Source organism: Alosa sapidissima, chromosome 13 (assembly GCF_018492685.1).
Source record: "Alosa sapidissima isolate fAloSap1 chromosome 13, fAloSap1.pri, whole genome shotgun sequence".
Taxonomy (NCBI): domain Eukaryota; kingdom Metazoa; phylum Chordata; class Actinopteri; order Clupeiformes; family Clupeidae; genus Alosa; species Alosa sapidissima.
The window spans coordinates 822,021-846,364 of record NC_055969.1 but is presented as its reverse complement, the minus strand read 5'-3'; the positions used below and the strand labels follow the sequence as shown (position 1 = coordinate 846,364).

Genomic DNA, 24,344 nt, shown 5'->3' with positions numbered 1-24,344 from the left:
TATTGCAAACTAAAGGTTTATGTAATAGCCACAGTGAAATGGAATGTCTTCTGTTAGCCTCTCAGTTTACATTTACTGATGAATATATTACAATGATTTGAAGTTCTGCCAAAACAGTTAAACGTTCATCTAAAAGGGGGAGATGTAATGGCATGATATGACCACTTGGTGGCACTCTGAAGAGTTGACGTTGGAATGTAGAACAAGCGAAGAAATATAATAAAAGTTATCTAGTTGCATCCTGATCGTTGTGTCCTTGAATATAGAGTATAGAGGAACAATACAGTTAGTTGTTGTGGTAAACGGTTTGTGAGAAAAGTAGCCTAACTTTAATTTAATCATATTTTCTGCGTCCGTTTCCCTACCCATTCATCTTGGCTTCGCGAACTTTCCCTCAACACATGACAAACCATATATCAGAATAAACAGCAGACCTTACCGAACACAAAGGTGTAATTAAAGTTTAATGTTTTAATTAAAGTTTAAAGCACTCCCCTTTGCAGCAATGTCTATATGCATGTCTCCAACTTTGGGGTTCACAATGTGTTTAAATTGTTCAATAGGCCTACATGATTTTATACCAGGCCAAATACAAAATAAATGTTACAAATATCGCCTAGATATCTGTAAACATTACAATCAGAGGATATACATATAAGCAAGTGCGCCGGAAGCACCGGTGCAGGGGGTGCGAACGCACCCCCACTTTTTGGGGGTAAAAAAAAAACGCAGTTGTTGACCACAATACCAACACGGCATTGCATTGATTAGAGCATGAACTAGATCTAATTACAGCGCTGTAGCTTTAATTACTTCTGCTCTAGTCTGGCCTCTTGGTCATGGTGTCATGCTCAGCCAATCAGATATCTCGCCCGAAAACCAGGTGACTGGTCCAGGAAAAGGGTTATCGAGCACAGGTGCGTTCGTAGGGCTACAGAAAAATGCTACTTGGACAAATGTGTAAACAATGATTCGACAAGCTAAGGTACATGTTAGAGTATACAGTACAGTTTGAGAGAATGAGATGTAATTTTTAATCGATTCAATAAAAACAATGTTGTCATATCACTGTGTGCTTATATGTTATTAACAGGCTATCTCTTATTAGGCTATCAGGTGTGATGGCATAGGCGCCGATTTATGTTTCTGTCGGTGGGCGCTGAAACAATTAAATGCCCGATACCAATGCCCATGTGTATTGTTGCCATACGGTTTTTGAGAAGTAATGTAGGCCTATGCACTTCAACATAGTGTTAATTTTGTCACCTATTTTTAATTTAGTCTTAGTCTTAGTCATTCAAATATCATTTTTGTTAGTCAAGTTTTAGTCGACTAAAAGTCTCGTAATTTTAGTCTAGTTTTAGTCAAAAGAAAACTAAAGGTATCTTAGTCTTAGTCAGTTTTAGTCAACACATTTTAGTCTTTTTTTTTTATAACAAATTATTTCTGATTACCATTTAAGTCAAATAGTGTTTCACACATCTCAATTTTCCAACAATATTGTGTGTCCACAGGGCTACTCGTCTGTTATAATTACTCATTCTGATTTTTTGTCAGTCAGTATGTTTGCATGCACAGGTAAGTCGAGCTACAGTTATAGCTCGGCTGGGATTTGACCATAGACAGTAAAATATTTGACTGGACCACTGTCATATTCGTAGTAGGCCTATTGTGTTGACTAATTATAGGCTACTGTTGAAGTAGGTCTAATCTTTTTTTTTTTTTTTAGCTAGGGTTAGTTAAGTGGTCCTGAAACTGAAAAAGTTCGACACTGACACTGTCATAGGCCAAAGTATTAATGTTTTACTCCGCCTTGCTAGATGGCGATATGCGCCCAAACACAACACATTCCCCAAACAGACTCTCCATCTTAGCCATAGCTAACTTGCTAGAGAAACTTTCCATATTAGCTTACTTGCTAGCAGACTTTGCATCATCAGTCTAACTAGTTAAATAGTTGACATTACATGATGAACATTTTCGTATGGTCATTCTGGGGGATGTTAATTTGTATGAGAGAAGCTTAAACTTCTGGGTATGTAGCATTGTGGCATAAAGGTAGCTTTGCAGAAAGGTTAGCTTGGCAGAAATCTCCAGTGTTCTTGTTCCATGTAGTTTCGTGTTGCAGCCACAGGGTTGGAGCAACAGCACGTAGACTACAGGAAAGCTGTTGTATGAACTCATTCGGAATATTTTGAAAACATAACAGCTAGATATTCTGTCTTCTCATTTTGTAGACGAAAATGAAGAGAGATTTTATCTTAGTTTTTATTTCATGCAAAACATTTTAGTCTCGTCTTTTTTCGTCAACAATAATGCATCTTAAGATAGTCTTAGTCAGTGTTTCAGGACTGCCGTCTCGTCATCGTCTCGTCTTAGTCATGAAAAAAAAGGTCGTTGACTAACATATTTCCTCTCGTCTTGTCTGACGAAATTAACACTACTTCAACACTTTAGGAAATCAACAGCGGCCGACACAAAACGCCAATACAGTTTGCGGGAGTCCATGGGCGTCACCCCCGGACATTTCTTAAATGCTGTTAAGCAAAGGCACAATTTTTGTGCACTTTCAGTCACCTACACTACGCCTAAATCACGCATGATCCGTCGTTTGACTCCTGAACAGTTTATGTAACTCAGAAGGTTAGTTGCGTTAACCCAAACTAAAAGGAAAAACACTTTGCTTTGTTTTTATAAACAGAAATTATATTTTGTGTTGACATCACGTCGTTAAAAAAACGAGATATAGCCTATCCATCCAGAAGCGTGCATTAGCCGACAGTAAGTGGAGGCAGTGGTTCTCAAACTTTGCCATATCCTACACTGGTGTAAAAGACGTGTATGGTATCGTATTTTTGTAAAGGTCTGCCAGGGATATTCTTAGGCCTATGAATGGTGTGCCTTCTCACAAAAGCATAGTCACTGGACTCAGCTAGATGTAGCTTTCTCCTTCACCAACCTGTGAGCCTATGAGGCAGTCACGTCGTCAGTGGCACTCTCAGGTCCTTCTCATCTGCTAATACAGCAACATGAGTATTCAACTATAGCATTGCTCCTCATTGCCTTACTCCTTTCCTTTTCAGAATGTTCTTTCCATCCATAATCAAGTCTTTCTTCAGTGAATTAGCAAGATACCATAAAACACCTGTGCGCGCGCTCTCTCTCCCCTGCGCATGAAGCTGTCTGCGTGTTGTAGGCTAGATTTGCGTGAGTTCTTTCTATCTGCTTTACTTTTGCGAGTTGCGACCACCTCATCACATTAATAGGCTATGTTATAGACGTTCTATGAGGTACCAGTGTTTAGCTGTGTCACAAAACAATAAGCTTTGTCAGCCTACTTTTAAAATGATATTCAGGGCTATATACATTTTAAACATTCGGGGCTGAAGACCGGACAAGGCTTTGCGTTACTTCTTGAGGTGGGAAGTGTCAGGAATTTTCATACGAGAGACGCTCTCATTGGTGGTTAGGATAGGGAGTAGGGGATTGACAGCAACATAATCACATTATGAGAGATGCTGAATTTAACATCAACTGCGATGTTTGATTTTAAATTAATGTAAATTTAGCCGGTACTGTAAGCTGGCACTCATTGGTGCTCGATATTTTCCGGGGGTGCTTGAGCGACGGAGCACCCACGGTATCGGCGCCTATGTTATAGGGCTCTTGTAAAATGCAATGAAATTATAATATGTCAGTGATTCACAGGCCAAAATATGCGGGTGCATCTTGGCACTGAGAATGGGAATGACTTTGGCTTGTTGGGTGGGTGCGGATCGACTGTCCTGACGGGTCGGGTGGGTGCAGATGTTAAAAAACCTTAACCGCGCAACACTACTCCACACATCCAGGCAGGTGTGTATGCTGTGAGGATGTGATTGTGCGCGCCTATCGCATGGTTTAGACTCGATGATTTCGGTATGTGGGGATTTTTTCGGTCGCAATTGGTTTGCACATTTTTAGAAGTGGTGGGGACAAAATTCAAATTATAAATAGTGGTGGGGACATATCCCCCCCGTCCCCCCCCGTAATCTATGCGTATGGTAACGGATGCCAGCTAGCTTAGCTGTGCGTGTGAAAAGTTAGTAAACCTCACTCCCCGATACCTCAAGAGTGCTGCTGGCATGTGAGCTTGTAGCCTGGGCTTTTAGCTCAATTGTCAGCACACTTGCCTCCCAATCCGAGGTGCTGCTGTTTCGCGGGTTGAGTCCGGGCATGTGCAGGGCTGAATCGCGCAGGTTCAACACAACGCAGGTTGCATTGGTGCCGTGACCCGGATCGGGAGTGAGGTTTAGGGGGGTGAGTGTAACGGATGCCAGCTAGTTAGTAAACCTCACTCCCCAACGCCTCAAGAGTGCTACTGGCCTGCGAGCTAGTAGGCATGTGCAGGGCTGAATCGCGCAGGTTCAACACAACGCAGGTTGCATTAGCATAGACATCAAAACAACAATGCATATCAACATAGCTTCATACTCATGAGAATGCAAAGTCTGTTGTAACATGGTGGCGTGAGCTGATTCACGATGAGCGTCAATATCCATTCTCGGCGGGAGGAACACCTAGCTCACACATTCAAAGTTAAATGATTGCTATTTATAGCCCTTTTGTCCACGTACATAACGGTCATGGTGACTCTATAGTTAATATTTTTGTGGGTAACACTTTACGGTACATGAATCATCGTGAATTTATGCATGAATTAATTCATGATTTATGTATTACTTCATTCCTTAATACCCGTTAAACTCCAAATAATAGCCTGGCCAAACTGCACCGTCTAGTATTAGAGATAGGCGTCTATATGAGACAGGCTTTTAATTCCCTTTACACAAAACTTTTCCTCTGCAAAGATGGAAAATATTATCGAAATAATTATTTCAAACACACTGAATGTCTACCCATATGACTAGGCTTGTATAACAACATGTACTATCAGGTACTATCATTGTACTTGCATTATGTATTTGTGGGTACCTACATATAGTTGTTACATTGTAATACTGAGTGTTTTTACAAAACTTTGCCAATTTGCCTAAATTTTCATCAGAGGCAAAGAGCTGACCTGAGACCTGCTGGATGGGGTAAATCTGGTCATGATACATTTGATATACAAACCATTCTTAACTCCAGTCAAAGCCTCATTGTCTTCAGTGTACATGTAACAGCTGTGCTGCTACAACCTTGTTACTCTTTGATACAGTGGAATAAACCTATTAAGTGTACCAGTTAATTACTTACATGTACATATGACATGTATGTTATGTCTTCGATTTGTTCAAGCATAGACTGTATAGTCTATGTGTTCAAGAGTGAAGCCAATCAAACTCGCAATTGATTAGCATTGTTGTTTTAAATGTACGCTTTCATTATTCTCCAAATTCTGTAGGCAATCTATTCTTTTCTCTCGATGTTAAATTTGATGACTTTCGATGAAAATCCTGTAGATGGCACTTGCCAAATCGAACAGAAATCGTCTAGTATTGTCTTAATTTTACGACATATATCCTCTTTTCGTCAATCTACTGTTTTGGTCTACTGTCTACAGAGATGAAGCTGAACTAAACCTCGCTTGAATAAACGAGGCCAAGATGCCGCTAACTTGAGTTAATGGAACGGCTTGAGCCCCAAGCGAAAGTCTACGCTAGTTCAAGGCAGGCTATTTCTGTTAAGCGCCGCCTTCATTAGCGAGGTTGATGGAATACCCCCCAGATGTCTCGCTAATGGCAGAAAAAAACAGCTGATTACCGGGCAGCGCAAGTAGAACGCAGAGGCAGAAGAAGACTTTGGGTAAAAAAAGCCTCCTCTCATAAGGCTGATATAATAATTAAAAAAAAAGGAGAAACCTTATTATAGAGATGCTAGTTTACACATACATTCAAGCACTCACACACTCAATACTGAACCTGATATAAAACAACCCATTACTGAACACTGGCACCATCATTAAGTTTGCTGATGACATCAGCATAATCGGCTGTATCACGAGTGATGATGAGTTTGCTTACAGAGCAGAGGTGGCAACCCTGATATCCTGGTGCTAAGACAACAACCTGCTGCTCAACGTCAGCAAAACCAAAAAGTTGATTGTGGACTACAGGAGACTGAAGGAAGAGCACACACCCATCTTTATTAGAGGCACAGCAGTAGAGTATAGCATATAGTATATATACTCTTTTAATCCCGTGAGGGAAATTTGGTGTCTGCATTTAACCCAATCCGTGAATTAGTGAAACACACACAGCACACAGTGAACACACAGTGAGGTGAAGCACACACTAATCCCGGCACAGTGAGCTGCCTGCAACAACAGCGGCGCTCGGGGAGCAGTGAGGGGTTAGGTGCCTTGCTCTTCAGCACTTCAGCACTTCAGTCGTGGCCCACTGGTCGGGGCTCGAACCGGCAACCCTCCGGTTACAAGTCCAGAGTGCTAACCAGTGGGCCACGGCTGCCCCAAATCAAAAAGAGAGAGTCAGCTGCTTCAGATTCCTTGGAATTAACATCAGTGAAGATCTGAAGATCTGAAATCACTGTCTGAAACTTTGGCATCATGTGGCTGTCCTTAACCTTTGGCAATCCTTTAAGTAAAATGCTTGCCTTTACAGAATGCACAGAAAGCACAGGAGTCATACATGTTCTCACAGATTGTCACTAAAGTATGTTTTGATGTTTTGATGTTGCCAACAGAGCCAGCTGGACGGTAGCTGTGCAGAATGTACGTTGGTAAACCTCCCTCTCCACGCTACTGCGTCTCCCTAAGCATTCCCTCTGTCAACAACTTTAACTTGTACTGGGAGAGACCCAGCCTGCTGTAGCACCCACCCAACCACATGGAGCCAGTTGCTCTCTGACATCACAACCACACTGAGGCATTGACATTCTGTAGAAAATATCACAGATTCATGCCCCCTAGATATCGATAACGATGTACAGTACATGTAAATGCATCTGAAAATGTTTTCTACAGGGTAACTTATAGTACTATTACTTCTCTAGATCAAGCTGCTTAATATAAAAGCATGAAATGCACTTAGTTCTATTCAGATGTTGTTTTCTGCCCAAAGTACAGTATTGTGAAAAGCAAAGTTCAGAGCGGTGCCAATCTTTTAACCGGAGTTTAAACGGCAAACCGGTAGGAAAAACTATATCGTCAAGACATTAGGCAATTAGGCTACTGTACCCCGGAATACAAAAAGAAACTTTGGGAAGACAAAAGTTTGTTTTCATAAAGAGCCTCAATGACCGATGCATGGATTTACCTGTAAGTTGAGTTCATTCACTACAGCTCTACAAACACAGTCTAGGCTATTTTAGCCTAAATCACCCATGAAGATTTCTGAACACGTTAGCTAGATTGAATATTTGCACTGAAAGCACTTAAATGGAATAGTAAGCTAGTTAGAGTTAAACTGTTCGTTGTCACCCTCAACTCTCTCTAACCCACTGCCTACTGATGCTTGGATCACCTCTCTCTTCTCTCTTCTTATGTTTCATTCCTTTTGCTCCCCCTACCCACCCATTCTCTTTTGCTCTCTCAATGTTTAATGTTATTCATGGTGTTTTGTCTATACATGTTTGCTTGTGTGTCCTGTCTGTTTTTGTTTATTATGTCTATAGGCTAAAGTCAAATTATGATCTGTATGTTTTCAATGCTAAACAGGAAATGTTCATGCTGTCACCACTCCAGAACCAAATTCCTACCTCTTTATGCTCTATATTCTTCTCAGCCCCTACCCTTTACATCTCATTCGCACACCACATTACATACCTATTCCTCCACCCCCCCTTCCCCCTCTCCTATCTAACTGACACCTGCACACACTCTCACACACACAATACCCACCTTATCAAACATTTTCATAACTGTACAATCACAACATGGTACCACTTACATTCCTGACCTGGAACATCCGTGGGATTGGATCTCAGGCAAAGAGGCTCAAAATCTTAAATAATTTGGATAGTTTAAAAGCTGACATATGTCTCCTACAAGAAACTCATCTCTCAGAATTAGACTACACCCGCATCAAATCAAGACAATTCAATCACATTTTCTCATCTCATTACAATACAAAACAAAGGGGAGTTTGCATTCTGATTAACAAAAGAATCTCATTCATCCATAACGCCACCATCACAGACCCAGAAGGACGTTTTGTCATCATAAACATCTCAATTCACAATACCCCTGTAACAATTGTTAATGTTTATGGCCCTAATACAGACAACCCAGTTTTCTTTCAGAACCTCTTCACCTCCATCTCAACTCTATCTGGCTGTCCCATCATAATTGCAGGCGACTTTAATACAGTGTTAGACCCCACATTTGACAGATCTGATCACTCTAAAAGCAAATGAATCTGGCAATCCACAAAAACAATAAAACAGTTCATGAGCGATTCTGGCCTTGGCGATTGTTGGCGGCTTCAGCACCCAGACTCCAAATGCTACTCTTTTTTCTCTACGGTCCACCACTCCTATTCCCGTATTGATTATTTTCTAACCAGCAACTCTATAATGAAAAATATCTCTGATTCAACTATTCATCCCAGTCATTAGCGATCATGCCCCAGTTACAATTAAATGGAACATAACGAACCAACAGCGACCAATTAGCAAATGGCGTTTTAATACATCCCTCTTACAAGACCCAAATTTCATCAGTTTTGTTGGGAGAGAGTGGGCATTCTTTCTAGAAATGAACGGCTCCCCTGAATCATCTCCTTCCCTTCTGTGGGAAACAGGAAAAGCAGTACTCAGAGGAAGAATCATCTCATATTCAGTATACAAAAAAAGAAGGAAAAAGAACAGGAAGTAGAACTCAACAATAAAATTAAACAGTTAGAAGAAACCAATGCAAGCAACCCAACTGAAGAAACACAGGCAAAACTTAGGAAACATAAATTCAAACTCAATGAAATACTCAATAAACACACTCAATTTATGATTCACCGTCTAAGACAGGAAAACTTCCACCATAGCAATAAATCAGGTAAATACTTAGCAAATCAAATCCAACGTAACAAAGAAAAATCAACAATCCCGGTCATAAAGAACTCAGCAGGGAAGCTAACCAGCTCACCTGAAGAAATAAATCATGTTTTTTACCAGTTTTACAATAAACTATATTCTTCAGAAATAAACCCCAACCAGGAATTCATAGACTCTTTCCTAAACAGCATCGAATTACCACAACTCAATGAGACCGAAATAAAAAACCTAGAATCACCTATAACTCAACAAGAACTGTTTGATGCCCTGAAACAGATGCCCGATAATAAAGCACCAGGTCCGGATGGCTTTCCTGCTGAGTTCTACAAACAATTTTGGACCATCTTAGCTCCACTTTTCATCAGAATGATTAATGAATCAAAACAGAAAGGACGTCTTCCAACTAGTTCCACCACAGCCTCAATTTCACTGCTCCTCAAGCCCAATAAGGACCCAACATTGCCATCCAGCTACCGACCAATTTCTCTCCTCAATGTGGACAATAAGATAATCGCAAAAATGCTAGCACACAGATTAGCAGAGGTCACCCCATCCATTATCCACCCAGACCAAACAGGCTTCATTAAAGGTAGAATTTCATCCACCAACACCCGCAGACTGTTAAATATAATGTATCACTCTACAAATTTTCAAGATAATACCATCATAGCAACTCTGGACGCAGAAAAAGCTTTTGATAGGGTGAACTGGAATTTCCTGTTTTCCACATTAGGGAGGTTTGGCTTCGGGGAGTCGTTCATTAACTGGATTAAACTTCTATATACCTCTCCTTCAGCCACAGTAATCACCAATGGACTAACATCACAAAGTTTCACTCTTCACCGGGGAACTAGACAGGGGTGCCCACTCTCCCCCTCACTATTTACAATCTTCATTGAACCCCTAGCAGCTGCCATCCGTCAGAACCCCCTCACCAAAGGTGTCCAGACTCCATATATGCATCACAAAATCAGCCTTTATGCTGACGACATTCTTCTCTTTCTTCAAGACCCCACAACATCAGTAGAAGAAACCATCAAACTCATTGACACATTCTCTAAAATTTCTGAATTCTCAATCAATTGGAATAAATCTGCAGTTCTCCCATTACATCCCAACAGCTGGGATGTGACAGCCAACTCTTCACCTATCCCACTCTGCACTAACTATATCACTTACTTAGGGATAAAAGTCTCCCCCAGGCTGTCAGACTTATTTAGCCTAAATTATTCCCCTCTACTCACTTCAATAGATGATGACCTTCAACGCTGGAAGAACCTCCCATTATCCATCATGGGCAGAATCTCAGTAATCAAAATGACAATACTGCCCAAAATAAACTATCTATTCTCTATGATTCCAACCCAGCCCACCACCCTCTGGTTTAAGTCTCTCGATTCATTAATCACTAAATTCTACTGGAAAGATAAGACCCCAAGGATCAAACTCGCCACTCTCCAAAAACCAAAAGCAATGGGAGGACTAGAGGCCCCACACTTCCAGCACTATGCCCTGGCCAACCAGCTCCACTTCATCCACAAATGGCTACACCCCACCCCCTCAGACAACACCTGGTTAGACCTAGAACAAACAATCTGTAAAGAAATTAAAATCTCAGATCTCCCTTTCTGCAGTCAGTCGGTCAAAAAACATCCATCCTTCAAAGCCCCAACAATTTCAGCTACTCTGACAGCCTGGTGGAGATTCTACCACATCACTGATTCACCTATAGCACCATCAATTCGCACCCCGATTTGGAATAACCCAGATTTCACCGTCAAAAAAAAAACACTTAACTTTCACACATGGATGGGAAAGGGCATCACTCACCTTCAACACATTCTTCAAGACAATAATCTGGCCTCATTTTCCTGTTTGGTCCAGAAGCACGGCATCGAGAGTAAACACTTCTTACAATACCTGCAAATTAAATCATCTATCCTAGGAAAAATTAACATCCAGACAGCTAACCTTGACATTCCCCCACCAATCGCAGAGCTGCTTAATATTCCCTCTCCCAAAAAAATACTCTCCCAAATTTACAAAATTATATCTCGTTCAGAAAAAACAATTGGCCTGCCATATCACAAATGGGAATCAGACTTATCAATTACTCCCGGTGCCGACTTCTGGACCAAAATGTGCAAAAACATCTACCTCATGACAAAGAATAGTAATCTACAACTAATACAATACAAAGTTCTTCACAGATTCCACTTCACTGCACATACAGTGGGCATCGCTTTCAAATGACCACTTCATTCGCGCATTACGCGGCGTGAAGCTGCGTGAAGCTTTAGTACCACTTTCAGCCACTGTGCGTCGCTCTGCCACTGTACATCGCTCTGCCTGCCATCCCTTACATAATTGTTGCCGAGAGTAATCCCAGCCTACGAATTCAATAACAAAATAAATCATGCATAATTAAACATTACCTCGATTTAGGCTACTTGGGTGCTTAAGGCTTGACTACACGAAAATCGAAATCGAAATGTGCTGTCTACATTATTGTCAGTGTTGGGGTTAACGCAACTACGCAAATCAAAACAGTGGTGTGATAATTGAGCCAGTAGAGAAATAACTGTTCAGAATTAATCTGTAGCCTTGGGTAGGCTTCTGCAGAAAACAATGTTGTTGCCGATTTAATACTATCTGGCGACGTTTTTAACAGGCTACGCAATAGAGGCTTAGACAACTATGACCCACGTTTTGGTTTCGTAAATTAATTTGCCCTACTTCTTGACTGCAATGTAGTCAATTGACTGCTTGACATGTCATTTTTATTTTTCTGTACAATAAACAATTACATCTGCTTTATGCCGCAGAATTACATTCATATTTGGCTGACTGCAGACGCGCCACTTCCCTCCCCATATTCCAAGATTAAGATAGTATGAAGTGCTTTTTGTATAGGCTACTATCATAAAAAAATAGTTAAAACGAATAGCTATTTGCAATTTGACAAAACACTGGTCCTCATTTTGCGAATGCGAGGACGATATGAGCCTGTTGCATTTAGTTAGATGTCCGAGTCACGCATAATGTTTGGAAACCACTGGCTCGTAATCACAATAATTTAACACACGACAGTTGGATAACCTACTTCATCATGTCCCCATGCCTACATTTTTGTGAGTAGCATAGAGATCGTTAAAAACAATAAAGTATGGCTCTCCGTTTGGGACATCGAAAACTTATATTTTTAATAGACTACCGTCGAAGATGCTGACTTGCAAAAGCCTCGGGATAACACGTTATCTCCACTATCATCAGTCATGCCCCTTGATCAAAGTGGGGAATGAAATAAAAGTTTGAGAACCACTGGCTTAACAAGTTACCTACAGTCCAGAACACAGAATCTGTTGCAATATTCTGATGATCGGCGATGATATCGGCAAATGTTTGTTTTCCAAAGTAAGAATTTCACTTCACCATGCACCTTCGACAATACCTGGCCTACCTGGTATCATTACAAACATTATTCTGTGTCCTAAAACTGGCATATTTTATGACATTGTGTCATGTAAGTTCGTTGCAAAATCTAGAGAAATGTGTGAGGTGGTCAGTGGGGGACAATTGAGACACACATTGGATTGTGTTATTACTTGAACATTCCACACTATCCACAGCTGTGGTAGGCCTATCAGGGGCAGGAGGATTACTGTCAGCGCAGGCTTTATATAAAATTCTTCAACAGAAGGCCTCGAATGTTGTCTTGTTTGTGGGGCACTTTGCTTCGCTTCTGTAATTTCGGCTTCATTGAAAATGAGGGCTTCCCTCAATGACCCTCCGAGAATAAATAAAGGTTGAATGAATGAATGAATGCAGGCTTGCCCAAAATAAAGGCATGTGGTTTGCGCAGCCTACATTAAATAACAGACCCGCCAGAATGTGCGTTATGATGCTTTTTTACGAGCAAGATGTTTTTGGTACCCTACGCACACTGCATGTTCTTAAATAACAATGATCATCAGTAATATTCGACCATTAATTTGGGTAAATGGGCAAGCGTGACCACCTTGATTGGCTGATTGGCTGATGATTGTAACGCGGGCTGGCGGGCATGATTCCAAACACCTCCCTTACGATGATGAGTGACAGGTCTCAGAATGCGTGCGCTACACAAGGACGGAAGATGATGAATAACTGGGGCCTTAGGCTATTCACAAAGGCTTTTATCTTACTACTAGGAGTAGGCTACTCCTAAATCGCACTTACAGATTTTAGATTGGAGTTTTCTCTTAAAAGTTATTCACAAAGCCTTTCAGACAACTCCTAAACTAGGAGTGAGTCTTCGTGGCTATGGATGATGTCATTACTCATGCACGAGCTTGACTGAAGTGACCACCTTGATTGGCTGACGATTGTAACGCGGGAATTCCAAACACCTCTCTTCCGATGATGACTGACAGGTGACAGGTCGGAGAATGCGTGCGCTACACAAGTAGTGCGAAGGACGGAAGATGATTAATAACTGAATAAAAAGGCCTAGCCTAAATGAATAAAGAGTAAGGCAAAACAGATAGCTTAGTAGCCTAATGAAACATAGGCCTATGGATTGATGCAGTAGCCTACCTTTGCAACATTATTAAATTAATCTGTCACCATATCCCTAGGCTACGTTTGCAAAGAGGAGAACATTTTAATTTGATTCACAATGAAACGTTACATTTCATTTACACGTTAACAATGAGTAGTTTTGGTTGTTGTTGGTGGCGTTATTGCATCCCTTTTATGAATGCAAAATTGTTCCCTCGCAATTGGAAGCTCCTGTTGTGTATAGGCTATTTCAAAACATCGCAACGTAAAATGCCACAAAAAAGCTGTTTATGAATAGGTCTTAGTGAGTTAGGAGTCCTCTCGACTTAAGCTGTCCCAGACTTAGGTGCTACTTTTAGGTCTAAAATGCTTCGTGAATTACTTTTTGTGAAAAAATTAGGAGTCCTAAAGTTAGGAGTGACACGCCCATTATTTTTAGGAGTTGCTCCTAAATTCGCCAGTTAGGAGCTACTTTTAGCCTTAAAATTCTTTGTGAATACGGCCCCTGAATAAAAAGGCCTAGCCTAAATGAATCAAGGCAAAACAAATAGCCTAGTAGCCCAATGAAACATACGGATTGATGTAGTATCTTTGTAACATTATTAAATTATTCTGTTACTATGCCTACGTTTGCAAAAGAGAACATTTTAATTTGATTCACAATAATGTTACATTTAATTTACATGTTGACAATGATTAGCCTAGTTTTGGTTGTTGTTGACGGCGTTATTGCATGTTAGTTATGCCTACAGTACAATGCAAAATTGCTTCCTCGCGATTGGAAGCTCCTGTAGCTGCATAGGATTTCAAAACAGCAGGTTTGTGAATAGGTCTATGAGTAAGGAGTCCTCTTGACTTCTTTTAAGCTGTCAGAGGTGGGAAGGTGTGATTTTTTGGGGGAAGGGCCGGATTAACTGGGCACAATTGTCTGATGGCCCCCCTTCCCCCCAGCCAACGTGAATCGGGTGGTTAGTTAATAGGCCTATCGTGAAGATTTTTCCTGCCATCTAAGGCACGAGCGCATCTGTGAGGCCAAGCCTCACCAAGTAGCTCGTTTGTTTACAACTAACATTCCATTTAATTAAACTGCTTTATAGGCTATGCCGAAATAGTTTTCAACATTTTGAATATTAGTGTCGGGTGAATTGAAATGTTCTCAAAGTAGCCTTATGGCTGAAAGCTGCTTGGGACAACCCCCCCCCCCTCCGTCAAGCAATATAACCATACAAACGCGCTTCCTGCACTCATTGTTTCAAAAGGAGTAATTTTGGCTTTGTCAGAACTGAAGAGCTGTGGACGGCACGGCACGGTATGCCCAATGAAAATAAATTAACGCAACGCAACACAACACAACACAGACCCCGCTTCTCTCGCGTCAGTCACTGACGTGAACGAAACACAGAACCCGCTTCTCTCACGGCAGTCACTGACAGTAACCTAGAATAAATGCATGGGGAAAAACACTTCCCCATGACAAAGACATCGTAAAACACTGAAAGTTAATATTTTGTCACTAGCAACATTCATCTTTCCTTTGTCAAATGTATTATGTTCCAAGTACCCTATGCGTAATTCTGCTTCATAAAGTTGAACAAATACATTTGCTTATTTCACAGAAAAATATAAATAGCCAGTCTACAGTGCAGAGTTGGTAAGTTATGGTAGGCCAACTTGCAGTGAACATACAAACAGGGGAAATTATTTCTCTTGCAGCTGAGTAGCCTCAGGTGCGCACGTAGACATAAGGCCGAACATGCAAGCGCCAATGAATCGTGCTTTCGCGACAATCGCGCCGTTAAACTTAAATAGGTTAACATCACAAGTTCGCCTTCAAGCAAAGAAAACGATGATTTGAAGACATCTGTTTCGTTGGAAGGGCAAGGGGTAGCAACAGGGCAACACAGAGACAGGCCCGATGGCAGGGCTGTTATGAGAGTATTAAAATATGGGATATTCTACGGGAAAACATTAAAACGGCAAGACAGCGGGGAAAGTTAAAATACGTGATAACCACGGAAAAAGTTGGCATGCATTGTTTCGGTCCCCGTGCACAGGGATTATTTGTCATACTATTAATCACATATGATTATTTGTGAAATTGTGCAAACAGGCGCAACACATTTGAAAAGGAAGGACTGCTATGCAAGCTCACGGGAAAGATTGATTTAAGAACGTTATCACAAAGTGTGTGGCTGTGGCGCGGGCGGAAGACAATTGGCAGGGGAGGGTCATGTCTTTTTTAACAATTCTGTCGGAGGGTCATTGAACAATTTCTAGCAGGCAAGAGAGGGTCATGCAACTTCCAACTGAAGCACTCAAAATTCCTCCGGTGGCCCCTTCAATAACTAGATGTACCGCATAGCGGTACAAAATATGACCGCCGCTCAGTCCTGTACATCCATTTCGCGAAAATAAATCACACTTCAATTTGTCTCCATCTTTTACTCCATCCCCCACTCTTGAAACTTTTGTGTATGCTTGTTTGGCATGCCTGAGTGTGTGTGTGCGGCTGCACAGAAAGTAGCCTACTGGTGCTGAAAAGGTGAATAGATTGTAGAATAGCCAAAGAAGATGTACCATTGTTATTAATTCTCTCTAAACAATCACAAGTAGGGCAGGTCATCACAGTTCATCCATTGCAACTGGATTGATGAAAGGTCACTTACACCTGTAGGCTACATTGTATTTGGGAAAAGCAAAAGGTATCAGCATAATGTTATTTATTTATTTATTTATTTTGTATGTATTTATAAACAAAAACATCTCTGTCAGTTCCATGCCGTTTTCAACAGCTATCAAAAACAAAGGTCATTTTTGGATGGATGGATTTTTTGTGAATGTTTCTTCTTCTACATAAGATTTTAGCCATCTTTAGTTCATGTAATACTTTATTGTCAATGCACAAATTAAGTAACAGTAGTCTGAAACGTTATTGTTAATGCACAAATTAAGTAACAGTAGTCTGAAACGAAATGCTGTTTTACATCTAACCAGTGGTGCAAATAACTGACATGTCCAAATGGGCCTTGATGAAATGCGTCGCTAGACTGTTCATACACATTTTAACGGGCCAAAGTTGAAGAGCTTTTGTCCGTTATTGTTCGTGCAAATATAGGCTGATTCATGTTCCCTTGCATTGTGTAACTAAGGTCCATGGCTAGTCTGGCTTTCATCAGACCAACCTCAATCTTTTAAGAAATCAAAAAATAAATAGCGGGCAGATCAGGCTGGGTTCACCCAGCCTAGTCCATAGGCACCCGATATTGTTTAATTTTCAGATTGAGATATACACGCTCTGGCTATTCTAAATGCAAAAATGCATTAGGGAGTTATAACAAAACTGTAACTAACAAACTAGATCCTAATAGAAAGCTGTTAGCTTCCCTAAGCTACAGGTAGGATTATAAGGTAGGCCTATTTACAACATAAATTGTCAATAGGCTATGCTGGCGACACAAATAAAATCTCCTTTGGAAACCAATGGCTTACGCCTTACAGTATCAAGCGAATTTAAACTGCCATATCGTGGCGAAAAGTTGTAATAACATTCACGCAGCTCCATGAGTCAAGGAAAGCGCGAATTAAGTAGCCACTTCTAAATGGGACCCACTACACAGTAGCTTAAGGTGTGTTGCTAAAGCAGCCATAATGAAATGAAGGTGTCATTGTTTGGATACTTCACACACACGTGCTTTTTAATTTCACAGACTACAACTACCAAGCTGGAATCAAAGGACATCGATTCCCCTCTCACACCCTGCACGCACTTAAAACAAAATAAACAGGCGTCTCAGTCTCACGCATGTATAGGCAAAACTGTATCAGACCGGTGTAACGTTGGTAAATCTTCCATTGCACAGAATGATTTTGTAGCACGTGCAATAAATGACAGTCGAAAGATACAAACAGTGCTGCTATCAATTTGCTTGGTATAACCGCATTTATAGTTTTCTACAAATGCAATCAATCAAATGGGCCTCCATCACTCAACCAACGCTAACGGTAACATTACCTAGGTCCTTATTGATATTACAAGATTAACGTACCTGCAGTAAAAACCAAGCATGTCCGATAAACATCCTCACTTCATCCTCACTTACACTTCATGTGAACATCGTCCTGTCCTTATTAGATGTTCGCTGCGGTAAATTACAGTCCTTGTAGGAAGTGTCCATTGTTTTTCCAACCCACTTTTAACTTCCAACAAAATTACGTCTCACTGCAACGATGCGCCATCTAGTGGACAAACGACTACTTATCGCCAATACTGAAAATGCAGCCATGATAATGATGATGAATATTTTGGCTTTCTTTTGATCCTACTGAATTTGTAATTATGTATCGGCCGTTCTAATACCGATAGTATGTGGGTGCCTGTGTGTGTGCATGTTTATATGTGTGCACCGCCATTTGCAGGCCAATGAGTGTACAGTCACTAAATGTACACATAACCTAATTTTTTTAGCCCCCCCCATGGATGAAATTCTACGAAACTTGGCATACCCCCAGACCCCCAGAGAATGCCAGGTCAATCATACACATAAAATTTGGTGCAGTTCTGAACATCTTTTGAATGACAACTGAAGATAACTGAACTGAAGATAAGGGCGATTAAAGCAGAATAATATTGCATTTTAATTTTTTACCGGGGGGGGGGGGGGGCAAATCACAAATGAGTGATTATGAGCCAGGTTGATGTGGGCCCTTGAGACCAACATACCATAAAAGATTCACAGAGAACTGTGTCTGCCCTACCCTCCTTTCGGGGGGTCCAGTCCAGCGGGGGGGCTGCAGATCAAAACGAAAAATGACGGTTCCATGCTATCCATGTGGGGGTACATGCCCACCAAGTTTTGTGTACCCCGATCTTTCAGTGTCCCGGGAATCCTTGTTGGTGTACGTCACTAAATGTACACATAAATTATTTTATTGTAAGGCCCCCCATGAACGAAAGTACACAAAACTTGGCATGCATTCAGAGGGTGTCATAATGATCCTACACTTTTAATTTCGTGCAGTTTTGACCTTGTCAGCCAGAGATATTGTGATGAAAACACCTCATTTTTTGCTTTTTAATTTTTAACTAGGTGGCGCTATACATGAAATAAGTGGTAATGGGATGGGTTGACATGCCCCCTTAAGACCAACATACAAAAAAAAAGGTGGACCTCCTAGGCCCTACGGTTCTCGAGATATTCACAGAAAACTGTCTCCGGCCACCTACAGGCCAGTTGGTGTATAGTAACATAAATTAATTTATTGTGTGGCCCCCCATGAACGGAATTCCACAAAACTTGGCGTGCATACAGAGGGTGTCATAATGATCCTACACTTCCAATTTCGTGCAGTTTTGACTATGTTAGGTCACAGATACCTTCAATTACACCACCTCATTTTTACTTTTTTGTGTTTAACTAGGTGGCGCTATACATGAAATGAGTGGTTATGGAATGGGTTGACATGGACCCTTGAGATCAACATACAAAAAAAAATGGTCCTCCTAAACCCTACGGTTTTCGAGATATTCACAGAAAACTGTGTCTGCCCTACCCTCCTTTCGGGGGGTCCAATTCAGCGGGGGGGCTACAGATCAAAACGAAAAACGATGGTTCCATGCTATCCATGTGGGGTTACATGTCCACCAAGTTTTGTGTACCCCGGTCTTTCAGTGTCCCGGGAATCATTGACGGAAATTTGGGCATGCGAAAAAGAAAAAAAAAAAAAAGAAAAAAAAAAAAAAAATCTGACTAAACCTATATGACCGCCGCTTCGCTGCGCGGCGGTCATAAATAACGATCAGTCACTAGATTGCTGCTGGGCTATATGTCTTGGTTCTGTTAACAACTCATTGTCAAATGCATAGCCTATCTCGCGGTTGCATCCATTACAAACAAACATGCAATGTGAACGTCTGGGATTGGGGAGAGCACTACATGCTCTACTGAATAAGCACGAAGTCAAACCTTTAAATGAAAAACACTATTTAATAATCCAAAAAAATAAACCGCTAATGAAGTAAACTTGTGACCATCAAAAATCGTTTATCGCTCGTAACTCCGTGATACCAGGACGTAACAGGAAGGCATTTGGCTGAGCAACGGAGGTTAATATGCTCCATGTTTTGTCCAAATGATGACTGTCTATCATCGTTGCACTCGGAGAAAACCGGAATGTTTCATTCGTCCCCATTTCAATCGTCCCGGTTGTACCTACTCAAAACGCAGATAGAACCTTATTATTCTAAGGTAGCGAAATAGCGTTCAGCATGATTCATGCCCAATTAATTCCCCCTGTTAAAGTGTTCGCCTTTGTAGTTTGGTTTCGTGATAGCCTATGATAAACGGCTTATGGGCAAATATGTGAAAACGTTAAAATACAGTAGGCGATAAACCCGGAAAAAGTTGACAGTGATTTTTTCATAATCACTTTGGAGGGTCATAGAAAAATGTATTGCTGGCGAGGGAGGGTCACGTCTTTTTGGACTAATGCTCCCCAAACTCCTCCGGTAGCCCCTTAAATAAATAACGAACAGTCCCTAATGAAGTAAATTTGTGACCATCAAAAATCGTTTATCGCCTGTAACTCCGTGGTAACAGGAAGGCATTTGGCTGAGCAACGGAGGTTAATACTCCAAATGATGTCTGTCTATCATCGTTGCACTCGGAGAAAACCAGAATGTTTCAATCGTCCCGGTTGTACCCTACTGCAAACCAGAGAATTGAGAGCTGGTGGGGAGTGATGAGAAAAGACACGACAGGCTTCTACTGGCGCTCGATTTGCTCACCCAGCTGTCCAGTGCACGTTAGATTATACATATTTCCAGACAGCTAACCTTGACATTCCCCCACCAATCTCAGAGCTGCTTAATATTCCCTCTCCCAAAAAAATACTCTCCCAAATGTACAAAATTATATCTCATTCAGAAAAAAACAATTGGCCTGCCATATCACAAATGGGAATTAGACTTATCAATTACTCCCGGTGCCGACTTCTGGACCAAAATGTGCAAAAACATCTACCTCATGACAAAGAATAGTAATCTACAACTAATACAATACAAGGTTCTTCACAGATTCCACTTCACTGCATATAAATTGGCTAAAATGGGGTTTGGCTCGGATCTTTGCACTCACTGCACACAAAATAACCCAGATACATACATTCATGCGGTTTGGCATTGCACTCCAATCAACCACTTCTGGGTGAGTGTCACAAAATCTCTCTCTTCCATCTTTGGCTGTCACATCCCAGCATCCCCTTCCTTATGCATACTTGGTGATACATCCACAGTCAATTTAAGCAACTCCTGCAATAAAACACTGCTGGTAGCGCTGACTATCGCCAAGAAAACAATCCTCATGAACTGGAAATCTAAGAAAAAAGCTCACATCACTCATTGGAAAAACTTGTTAACAGACTATATATCATTAGAAAACCTATCAACTACAAACTTAATCAATACTCAGGATACAACCTCTCCTTGGTACCCCTTTATCACCTACTTACAGTCCTGACCCTCTTTGCCTGAGTTCCATCTCCACACGATCATAACACACTTCATCAACAGATACACATATCATCGAACACTAGGCAGGGGAGGGTAGCTGGAACTATTATTGTTATTATTATTATTATTATTATTATTATTATTATTAGTAGTAATATAAATAGCATCCCCTTCTTTCCCTCCCCCTTTTATTTACATTCTCTGATAACTTTACTAATTTCACTCTTTCTCTCTGCCTCTCCCATCGTTATTCTGACGGGGCCCCATTGGATGGCTTGGGAGACTTGGTCCTGGCGGGTCGCTGTGTGGTTTTGGCATTGGTTGGGTCCTGTGGGTTATCTATTGGCCCTGGGCCCCCGGTGTGCACCCTCCTCATACGCTCATGCACATGCCTTGTCCTGGAAGCACACAGCACGCTTTACTCTCTTTTAATCGCACTACATGTTAGGTGACATACATAAACAAAAACTACAAAACAGGCTAGGGTAAGAGTGGAGTGCAGGTAGATGCCTCATCAGGTGTCTATCTGCATGCCTCACTTATTTTAATGCACACATTGAGGAGGCATACATCTTACACAGGGTAAGTGTGGTGTGCATGGGGAAATCCTGACAGATATTCACCATGCATGCCCACTTCTTTTAATGCTACACTCTAGATAGACCCCTCAACCTAGCCATTCACATACTGTACATATTTAGGTCAAGAGTGGCGTGCTGGGTGAAGGTCTGGGGGCGAGGTGTGGTTGGTCGTGGTAGTGGGGGATGTGTGCATACGCTGGGGGCCTGGGGCGATGGGTGGCACGCAGGTCCTCCCCTCTGTCAGCTCGTCGCAGTATAACTGCAGGGGCTGGGTGGAACTGCGGCCATTAATGGGTGCCCAGGTTGGCAATCAGTCAGGCAATCAACCAGGCAATCAGTTATTCCTATTATTATACTTATCATTAATAGAATAATTACAACTCCTCTCCTCTGAAACCCTCCCTCTCTATGTTCCAGCTTCTCTCCTCCTGGCCCAACAGCAAGCCAGCCTTATACATATGCGCACACACACACACACACATACATCTTCACATACTCACTACCCCTCATCCCCCATCCCCACCCCCATCCCAACACCACCTCATTCACACTCTTAGAGCTACCATCCGCACCCCCCCCCCATCCCCCCTTCTTTTCATTCCGGTCATCAATTTCATCCCTGATAATCATATCTGTAATCATCCTGGACGCAAATCATCCTTAGCCTTTCTGTTATTAATGTTATGTTGTGTTATGTTTGTGGAAGCCAAGTCAATGTGATGTCTTGTTAAGTTACAGTATGTGTTTATGTAATGTACGTCTGTTTGTCGTATGTAGTATTCATGTGCATGTCGTAGTGTTGCATTTTCTGTAATGTCAATGATGTTTGCAAATAAATTAAAAAAAAAAAAAAAAAAAGAGTTAAACTGTTCGTTACAACAGCAAGCCTAACCAAAAAAAAATTTAGCCACCTAAATTGACCAGCAAATATAAAACAGAGATGTAAGACTAATAGGTTAGGAGTTGAACTCGCATGTTTCATGCACAAAAAAGACCTTCCTCAACATCAACAGATGTTAATCAACACCCCCAAAAATAATACATATAACAAAAGTAATGCTGTTTTTCGTCATATCCCCTAGCATATACACATGCACAACACACACACACACACACACACACACACACACACACACAAACACATAAAGCACTCACACACAGAGAGGCTACAAAATGTTCATAAATGATTATGGCATGCATTGCAAAACAGGGGGGCTACTTGGCTTCCTTGTTGAAACAATTAGTTCAACTAGTGGCTTAATAAGGATTTACAAAACAAGTAAATACAAGTATACAAAATTATTCAATAAAGACGTAATAAATATGCAATGATGCTTAATACAGACCATTTACACAATTACATACATACTCAAGAAAAGTAAATCTATTAACCATGTACATCTTCCAAACACTTTTTCTAACCAGTTATTATTCAGTAATAAGGCATTAAGATATTCAAAACATTTTAAGATTTTCATAGGATATAAAATATAGATTTAATGGATTAGAAACATTGAAAGGCTGCAACAAATATGTGCAATAAAAAACTCTTAGTTTAACCTCTTTTGGATAACACAATGATTTTTGTTTGAACAAAACAACAATGAAAAAACTTACCCGTAAGAAATCAGTCAGCTCACTGTTTAACAGCTCTTTAAGTTCACCCTTGTTAAGCTTATTCTTGTCACCTTCGTTTCCAGAGTAGTTGTGAAAGACAGTTATAAGAGCATCCATGGCACCCTCTAGCTTGCTCGGCATAGTGAGTAGTTCAACTCCAGGCAGCAGATATAACTGAGGCATAAGTCAACAGCAGAAATATTATAAATATTATAAAAACGATCCATCAGCATTAGTCATATTTGTTGCATTCATTTTCATACTGACTTAATGTTAAAGGAAGATCAACATCACATTTCTGAGCCTCTGCTGATGAAATTTGCTCTTCAGTCAGAGAAAGGGACAGCAGATGGGTCTTACCAGGTGAGTGTAGCCTGAAGAAGTGTAAGGCAAGAGGCCTCAGTAGAGAGTTGTTTATGTGCAGACCTATGATAGGAGTAAACCTTGCACCTGTCTGTAGTTTTAATTAATTTCCCCAGTGAGATTGTCATGGCAATATTATAGATGCAGAAACCTGTGATGGAAAACAGATGGCTGTAATGTTAGGTCACAACACACATATGCAAATGCCCTGATACCAAATGATAACTTGTTGTCCTAAAGGAAAATCCTATTCAGACCCTTTAAACATGGTGTTCAAATGTGAAGCAGTTAATGTGGAAATATCAAATTGGCTTAAAGAGAAGTAAGTAGTACCAGACAGTAGTCTAAATCTTTGCCATGCATACAATATCTGTCTGTTATCTGACTTAATCAGTGCAGCTATATACCTGCAGCTATATACCTCATTCACTTACCTATACATAAATAGAAGTTTGATTTGTCTTTCAAAAACATCTGAAGAAAATATTATCTGTTTGTTCTGCATACAGGTGGGTATTTTATTTCAAATATGTCTTTCATTATACACTCAATTAATTTAGCTTATACCATGCATATCCTTTGAATTGGAAAGAGAAAGAATAGATCAGTTGTTTTTCTGTCGTCCCTCTTGACTTTTCCACACCCAGTGGACTACCTTTGCATGTTAAAATGATGAAATGTTTCCCTTCTGCCCCTTTTAGGCATTTCCCCAATAAGCTACTGAAAAATAAATTTACTCTTGGATAATG

The 24,344-nt window shown here is 40.9% G+C and overlaps 1 protein-coding gene across 1 annotated transcript in view; it reads right to left on the bottom strand.

Annotated features, from left to right (window-relative positions):
* Positions 1 to 23,741, bottom strand: part of s100z (S100 calcium binding protein Z) — a 45,534-nt gene extending 21,793 nt beyond the window's left edge. Inside the window, exons 1-2 of the mRNA XM_042058556.1 lie at positions 23,593 to 23,741; positions 23,233 to 23,406 (exon numbers count right to left, since the gene is read on the bottom strand). Of these exons, the coding sequence (XP_041914490.1) occupies positions 23,233 to 23,373 (141 nt within the window). The 5' untranslated portion in view covers positions 23,374 to 23,406; positions 23,593 to 23,741. The remainder of the gene's footprint in view (positions 1 to 23,232; positions 23,407 to 23,592) is intronic.
* Between the last annotated feature and the right edge of the window lie 603 nt (positions 23,742 to 24,344).